The following is a 9,172-nucleotide window of genomic DNA, read 5'->3' as shown; positions in this document are numbered from 1 at the left end:
GATCGAAAGAGAGAGAGAGAGAGAGAGAGAGAGAGAGAGAGAGAGAGAGAGAGAGAGAGAGAGAGAGAGAGAGCATTATGTGTGTAGCGAGGCATCAGGTGTTGAGGTGTTATCAGGGCCTGCTGACTAGGGGAGCAGAGGGGCAGGCTTTAACGCCCAGCCTCCCTACTAGACTGCCTGGGGCACAAATGAAAGGCCCCTATCCTCGTGGGAGGCCTGGGCTCTATGGAAGCCTCCTCATCAACCCCCTCACTTAGAGAGCTTTCTTACATTTCTTACCCCTCAGTCCTTGGTCATTATGCAGACTACACAGTCTAGGATCAGCCGGTGAAGATTTAAAGATACTCTGTCTTGTCAGGGGTATTTTCAATAGTTGCATTCGTAATAGCAGCATATTCCATTAAGTCCACGATGTTCTGAATTGTTGGATCGACATCTAACACAGGGTGGTTGATAACACAATTTTCTAAATAATTATTTTAAATGGCTTTTTAATTATTTTTTTACCACACAGTGGACAATGAGAGGAAGAGAGGAACACATGATGAGACATACCATAGTTTGAAAGCCAGCTATTCACCGTAGCCCAATAATAATGAATATTACAGTAGTTCAAAGAACACAAGAAGAAACACTTGATCAAACAATTGAATGCCTTTATTTCCATGGCAACGTCCACAGACGGAGCATGATTAGAATTGTTATTAATCATGTTCCGTCTTTAGAACCAATGCCAATGAAATAAAGGCATTTGATATTTTTTTCACTAAAAGCTGAGTGCCTTGGTTTTCCTCATGTTCACACCCTCCAAGAGTGCCTTCTTTATTGTTACGTCCGTTAGTTTCGCACACCATCTGTTACATCTTTTGAAATAGAAACATGTGTTTGCTCTGTTATAGTGTTGTGTTTTAATACCTGTTTCTCTATTATCTTCACAGTAGGGAATATTCAATCCACCCTGCCCCCCTCCTCGACTTCACTCTACAAATCACAATACTGCATTTTTTCATATTCACAGTGACATTACGTGCCTTTCACATTTCACTTAATGGACGCTGTTAGATCTGCGTTTCTCAAACGAGGGGTACGTGTGCCCGCCTAGGCGTACGTGGGAGTATTGCAAGGTGTGCGTGAGACGATTCCTTAAAAAAGAAAAAAACGATACTAATAAAATAAAAACACGAATTTGTATCACAGAATCACACCGACGGCATGATTTCTATAAATCCATACACTGATAAAATATTGCTAAATGTAACCCGACGTGACCAAACCCGACTTGGTGCGGCGAGATACAAGCATCAGAAAACGCGAAAATTACCTCTTCTATGCAACATTGAATATGATGCTATTTCCAAGCAGGTCTCCCTGTAGACCGTGTCTACAGGGAGAAAAGTCATTTCTGTCTTCTGTTTGAACGTTTTGAACAAGGCCAGAGCTCCTCTGAGCCTCACCGCGGCCGCGCTTCATTGACGTGAGCAGACTCCTATGAGCTGAGCTCGGCCCTGGCTGGTTATGAATCATCGCTCTGCCCTTTACCCCATCATTTCCATATGTCTACCTTTTAGAAAGCCCCCCCCCCCCCCCCAGCCCGCCCGGCCCCAAACTACCCGATATAGTCACCTTGTTACTAGGAGAGAGTCCCTCCGCCCGCCTGGAGACCGTGGCGGTAGAGCGCTGCCACTTTGACTCAGCGCGGTGACAGCAAGCCCTGTGATGTCTGCCGAGGTAGTTTGTCACCGTTGAACCCGCTCACCCGCGGGTGCCTCCGCTGCATCCTCCAGCCGTTCCTTGTGACAGGGTGACTTAATTAACCCCGCGCACACCTCCGCGACGCATCCTTCCCCAAACGTACGACGACAGCGGGCTGTTTTCTCACATCTCTCTCCCAGCTCCTAGTGGGGATGCAAAGGGAGCCAGGCCGCATGCTGCTTATTGACACTTTCAATGCTTTACCTGAAGTTTGCAGTTTGGCATAATCATTATTGTGTGTGTGTGTGTGTGTGTGTGTGTGTGTGTGTGTGTGTGTCTGTGTGCGTGTGCGTGTGTGTGTGTGTGCGTGCGTGTGTTCTTCCAACAGGAGGAAGGTGGAGATCATGCACACGCACAGTCTCTTCACTCTCCTGGGGGAGAGGCTGATGTTACACACCAACACAGTGACAGTCACTACTTACAACACGCTCTATGAGGTAAACAAGAAAACAACACTTCCCTGTGAGCACACAGCTACGGGTGTCAGTCACATGTTCCATTATGATACCATATTATTATTGATTCTTTGGACGATACGGTACGATATTTGCCGATATCACAGTGACTGCCGTGATTGAGAATCCGTAAAAATTCTTGGGGCCTGCGACCGATATGAGACGATGCCATAATATGGCATCGGGCATACGAATTATGCCCGTTTAACACGGTGTCCTTATGCTAGGACTGAGCATGGAAAGACCGGTTTTAACACATTCATAGCCATTGGAATGTGGCTGGAATGTGGCTGGAACGCCAGCTTTCCATTACAAACTTTCACTGTGCATCACGTTGTTTGTAGAGCTAAATCTATATGTTATATTATAGCTATGGATACAATATCATGGTCATTTGACAGTATGAACCTTCCGTTCAAGATGCAAAAAATATTTTTTTTTCCAATCAATACGTTCCCGTTTTATACCCTGGTGAATATGAGTGTTATTTTGGAATGATCAGGGCTAATTCCTGTGAGGCTATTTATAAGGCGCAATGCTAATAACGTTAAATCCATTGGCGTTTCGTCCATACACACGCTAGAGTTAAAAATCCAAATGCATATGGTCGGTATTATGTTCCATCATGAATCCATGAAAGGTGGGGGGGGGGGGGGTCGATTCTGATTAATTGATTGCCAATAACGGAATTCGTTATTACCACAACATACGCTGATCAGGGGGATGGCTATGAAATCCTTGCACGATCAAGCTGAAATTGACGTTAAATTGTCCTTACCTGTGGCCGGTCGGATTCCAAAAAGAATATTCCAATTATTTGATTACCATTTGGTAGATCATTATGTCCATTTGGCCCATGATATAACCCACCACAGCGTGGTGAGTCGGGGGTCCCGAGGGCTATTCAATGCGATCCAGTTCATTAGTATTTGTTATCTTTACATTTGCGTGTTTATTTTTCTTTTCTTTCCCGCACCAGATCCTCACAGAGCAGGTGTGCACACAGGTCGTTCACAAGCCACATCCTGAGGCCGACTCCACGGTCAAGATCCAGAACCCAAGTAAGCCTGTTGTCATGTGGAGGATTGAGTGGCCTTTGTGCGTTGACAGTTTGATCATCTGTATTGGTGTTTCGTGTGAGTGAGTGAGTGAGTGAGTGAGTGAGTGAGTGAGTGAGTGAGTGCGTGAGTGCGTGAGTGCGTGAGTGTGTGAGTGTGAAAGTGTGTACCTTGTTTATGTGAAAAATCTGAACAATTTAACTATTTAATCAGGACACGCTACCAAATGTGGACATTTTCAACATCCTGATTTAGCTTGTTACTGTGATCATTAGGGTTAGTGAGTGAGTGAGTGAGTGTGGGTGAGTGAGTGAAGGAGTGTGTTTATTCTTTTTTTTATTGTGTTTATTTTAGGGCTGTCAGTTTATCGCGTTAACACTAGCACAGCCATGGAGAAAATGCCACTCCCGCCAGGAACGGGTCAGATGACCCGACAGTTTATAATGAGAAATATGAGAAAAATAAACAGTGTAAACTATATAATTACCTCTGAATATAAAAATATGAGGTTTGCCACAATGAAATGCAGGTTTGAGTGACGTAAAAAAATAATAATAAAAATTGTATATATATTTTTTTTTGGATGGAAGAGATGCAGGACCCCACAGGTTGGCCACCCCTGTGCTAGACGCTCGCAAAGTGCTGTGACTTTCGTCTGTTCCAACGGCCCATATGTGGAATAACGTTCTAATTACATTTTCCTGAAGTCATTTTGAAATTTCAGAAACCATGCCAGATAAAACGGGTACTTTTAGGAAAAGTCATTGAGTGACAGAGCTGGAGCTCGACCGAGTGACGAGGATACATTTATTGAAAATGCCTAGGGGTCATTTGACCCCTTGTCGGCTGTGCTAGTGTTAATTAGATTAATTAATTACACAGCTAATTATCGCGTTATGAAAATTAACTCAAAATTTATAAAATTAAATATATATTTATACATATTATTTTTTTATCTCATTCATTCCATAAGAACGTAGAATAAACATTTACAAACTTTTTTATATATGGTCCATTTGCATGTTCTTGGTATCTGATTCTAGGGACATCTATGGATCTCAGGGAATGTATTCCCAGTGTCAGAAATACTGTGTCTGTTAAAGGCTTGAGTAAATTGTAATGAACCAAATGAGAATATCAATTCAATCTTTTTATTTTTTTATTTACCAGACCTGAACAATCTAAGCAAATGAATAAAGGGAAGATGATTAAACAGAATGTTCTGTAGATACAGTACTGAATTCTGACATCCGGACACATGCAATTTGAAATATGATTATAGAATATAAAATATCAGGGCTAAAATGGTTATGTGATTAAAATGCGATTAATTAGATACATTTTTGTAATCGCCTGACAGCACTAGTTTATTTATTATATCTGTGTAATATTGTTGTATGGTCCAATCTGGTTGCCAATCGAGCCCATAATGTAACTGAAAGGCCTCAGTATATTTGACTGAATTTACAAAGTTTATGTTCCTTGCCTTGCCATTTATGTGGACATTAAATGTGTGTGTGTGTGTGTGTGTGTGTGTGTGTGTGTGTGTGTGTGTGTGTGTGTGTGTGTGTGTGTGTGTGTGTGTGTGTGTGTGTGTGTGTGTGTGTGTGTGTGTGTGTGTGTGTGTGTGTGTGTGTGTGTGTGTGTGTGTGTGTGTGTGCGTGTGTGTGTGTGTGTGTGTGTGTGTGTGTGTGTGTGTGTGTGTGTGCACTATGTGTTGTGTGGCATCAGTGATTCTGAAGGTGGTGGCCACCTCGTTGAAGAGCTCCGCCCCCAACGCTGAGCTGATGGAGGTGCGGCGCCTCTTCCTGTCCGACATGATCAAACTGTTCAGCAACAGCCGCGAAAACAGAAGGTGAGACTTTCCTGCCTCTCGCTCACCGGCCGCCTGATTAACCATTTCACTACCACACTACAGAAGATGAACCTTTCACTACCACACTACATAAGGTTAGCCTTTCACTACCACACTACACTACAGAAGATGAACCTTTCACTACCACACTACAGAAGATGAACCTTTCACTACCACACTACAGAAGGTTAACCTTTCACTACCACACTACAGAAGATGAACCTTTCACTACCACACTACAGAAGATGAACCTTTCACTACCACACTACAGAAGATTAACCTTTCACTACCACACTACAGAAGATGAACCTTTCACTACCACACTACAGAAGATGAACCTTTCACTACCACACTACAGAAGATTAACCTTTCACTACCACACTACAGCAGGTTAACCCTTTCACTACCACACTACAGAAGATTAACCTTTCACTACCACACTACAGCAGGTTAACCCTTTCACTACCACACTACATAAGATTAACCTTTCACTACCACACTACAGAAGGTTAACCCTTTCACTACCACACTACAGAAGGTTAGCCTTTCACTACCACACTACAGAAGGTTAACCCTTTCACTACCACACTACAGAAGATTAACATTTCACTACCACACTACAGAAGGTTAACCCTTTCACTACCACACTACAGAAGGTTAGCCTTTCACTACTACACTACAGAAGGTTAACCCTTTCACTACTACACTACAGAAGGTTAACCCTTTCACTACTACACTACAGAAGGTTAGCCTGTCACTGCCACACTACAGAAGATTAACCTTTCACTACCACACTACAGAAGGTTAACCTTTCACTACCACACTACAGAAGGTTAGCCTTTCACTACCACACTACAGAAGGTTAGCCTTTCACTACCACACTACAGAAGGTTAGCCTTTCACTACCACACTACAGAAGATTAACACTTTCACTACCACACTACAGAAGGTTAACCTTTCACTACCACACTACAGAAGATGCACCTTTCACTACCACACTACAGAAGGTTAACCTTTCACTACCACACTACAGAAGGTTAGCCTTTCACTACCACACTACAGAAGGTTAGCCTTTCACTACCACACTACAGAAGGTTAACCTTTCACTACCACACTACAGAAGGTTAGCCTTTCACTACCACACTACAGCAGGTTAACCCTTTCACTACCACACTACAGAAGATTAACCTTTCACTACCACACTACAGAAGGTTAGCCTTTCACTACCACACTACAGAAGGTTAGCCTTTCACTACCACACTACAGAAGATTAACACTTTCACTACCACACTACAGAAGGTTAACCTTTCACTACCACACTACAGAAGGTTAGCCTTTCACTACCACACTACAGCAGGTTAACCCTTTCACTACCACACTACAGAAGATGAACTTTTCACTACCACACTACAGAAGATGCACCTTTCACTACCACACTACAGCAGGTTAACCCTTTCACTACCACACTACAGAAGATTAACCTTTCACTACCACACTACAGCAGGTTAACCCTTTCACTACCACACTACATAAGATTAACCTTTCACTACCACACTACAGAAGGTTAACCCTTTCACTACCACACTACAGAAGGTTAGCCTTTCACTACCACACTACAGAAGGTTAACACTTTCACTACCACACTACAAAGGGTTAACACTTTCACTACCACACTACAGAAGGTTAGCCTTTCACTACCACACTACAGAAGGTTAGCATTTCACTACCACACTACGGAAGGTTAACACTTTCACTACCACACTACAAAGGGTTAACACTTTCACTACCACACTACAGAAGGTTAGCCTTTCACTACCACACTACAGAAGGTTAACCTTTCACTACCACACTACAGAAGGTTAACCTTTCACTACCACACTACAGAAGGTTAACCCTTTCACTACCACACTACAGAAGATTAACATTTCACTACCACACTACAGCATGTTAGCCTTTCACTACTACACTACAGAAGGTTAACCCTTTCACTACTACACTACAGAAGGTTAACCCTTTCACTACTACACTACAGAAGGTTAGCCTGTCACTGCCACACTACAGAAGATTAACCTTTCACTACCACACTACATTCACTACCACACTACAGAAGATTAACCTTGCACTACCACACTACAGAAGGAAGACTCAAAGAAATGCATGTTTCCTATGTGTGTCTGTCACTGCATGACTACGTTGCAATGTGTGCAATGAATACAGACTTCTCCAGTTTAAGTCCAGTTTAATGTTCTGTAGTGTGGTAGTGAAAGGTTAACCCTGTGTAGTGTGGTAGTGAAAGGTTAACCCCGTGTAGTGTGGTATTGAAAGGGTTAAACAGCTATATTGTGGTAGTGAAAACATTAACCATTTTGTAGTGTGGTAGTGAAAGCGTTAACCCTTTGTAGTGTGGTTGTGAAATGGTTAACCTTATGTAGTGTGGTAGTGAAAGTGTTAACCATATGTAGTGTGGAAGTGTTAACCCTTTGTAGTGTGGCAGTGAAAGGGTTAACCCTTTGTAGTGTGGTAGTGAAAGGGTTAACCTGCTGTAGTGTGATAGTGAAAGGGTTAACCTGATATAGTGTGGTAGTGAAAGGTTAACCTGCTGTAGTGTGGTAGTGAAAGGGTTAACCTTCTGTAGTGTGGTAGTGAAAGGGTTAACCTGATATAGTGTGGTAGTGAAAGGTTAACCTGCTGTAGTGTGGTAGTGAAAGGGTTAACCTGCTGTAGTGTGGTAGTGAAGGGGTTAACGTATCAAAGAGAAAGACACATCTTTTACAGTTGCCCCCTTGTTGTTTCCTGGTTAATGGGCTCCTCTTTGTGCAAAGTCATCCTTAGATGCTACGTCACATCCTCGAACAGCAGATGTTTCCTTCACTGCTTCTCTCTCTCTATTTCACTCTTTTTGTCTTTCTTTCTCTCTATTTCACTCTCTTATTCTTTTTTATTTCTCTCTCTCTCTCTCTCTCTCTCTCTCTCTCTCTCTCTCTCGCTCACCTTCTTTCTCTCTTTGTCTCTTTCCCTCATGCACCTGTACAAAAAATTAGATGCAGGACCCCTGCTGAGATACATTTTCACTTTAGTTCCTACATATGCATCGGGCAAAAATGGGGCTAGTTTAGTTTTTGACGATTGCATACCCAAAGTCATTTGCGATGTATTATACTTTATACTTATAGCACATGGATGAGTCTAGTCTCTTTTGAAAGGTAACATCCTGAAGCTTCTGAAGTGAAAAATTACTTTGAGTGCTAATGAAATAGAGTAACAGAGGTTTGAACAAACTGAAGTAAAAGTTGTTTATACTCACATTTCTGTTTCCTGGTTGCCAGATGCCTGTTTTTAAGTTCCAGCTGAGAGGTAGGAGCTGGAAAACATAACGGTTCCATAGGCTAAAGTCTTATGTAGTACAGGTCCAAAGTTTATAGCAATCCCACGTTTTTGTAATGTCTGTACCGGCGTTAATTCGGCATTATTATCCAAAATGGCCGTCAGCTTCCATTGATTCCGAGGCTCTAGTCAAAACAAAGGACTTCCCTGGCTTCTTCTACCCTTTCTCGTTGCGATCAGCCCCTGCATGGGATAGCGTTGGCTCCAGAATTCCATTGGCTACAAAGGTGGTCAATCATTTTCGCCATCAGCAGTGACTGGTCAGGACCCGACCAAACCGGACGTGGTCACTTGTCCGAATGGCTTGTCAAATGACACACGTGAGACTGGAAGCACGCAATAGGTTGAGTGGGGTGACTATCGAAAGGTGGCAAATTCAACTTTCCAACAATGTATTGATTGACCGGCGAAAACGCAGCCTGGAGCCGGCAGACGAGGGCAAAGTGCCGCGACGTGCGCGCGCGTGTGTGACAGCCCGCTGTCGGGCCGTCCGATGCTCACCTCCGATCATACCGGTACCGGTTTGTTGCGTTTCTTTTTCAAATGTAGCCAAGAGTAAAGACCCTAACCCTATAAAAACAGCAGTCAAATTGTATATTTTCAGCACTACGTTAGTTTATCAATTATTTTAAGTCTTATTAGCGAAATATGAGCTTATACAAATCTCC

At 42.8% G+C, this 9,172-nt stretch overlaps 1 protein-coding gene across 1 annotated transcript in view; it reads left to right on the top strand.

The window, feature by feature from the left end:
• LOC311225271 (neurobeachin-like) overlaps positions 1–9,172 on the top strand; it is a gene marked incomplete at its 5' end in the record, with an annotated part of 544,672 nt that overhangs the window by 325,008 nt on the left and 210,492 nt on the right. The window contains 3 exon segments of the mRNA XM_084310493.1: positions 2,081–2,189; positions 3,187–3,268; positions 4,997–5,120. Of these exon segments, the coding sequence (XP_084166619.1) occupies positions 2,081–2,189; positions 3,187–3,268; positions 4,997–5,120 (315 nt within the window).

Source organism: Notolepis coatsorum (genome assembly GCF_963971535.1).
Source record: "Notolepis coatsorum genome assembly, chromosome: 1".
Taxonomy (NCBI): domain Eukaryota; kingdom Metazoa; phylum Chordata; class Actinopteri; order Aulopiformes; family Paralepididae; genus Notolepis; species Notolepis coatsorum.
The sequence above is the reverse complement of the archived record's forward strand: the minus strand, read 5'-3'. Positions and strand labels throughout refer to the sequence as shown.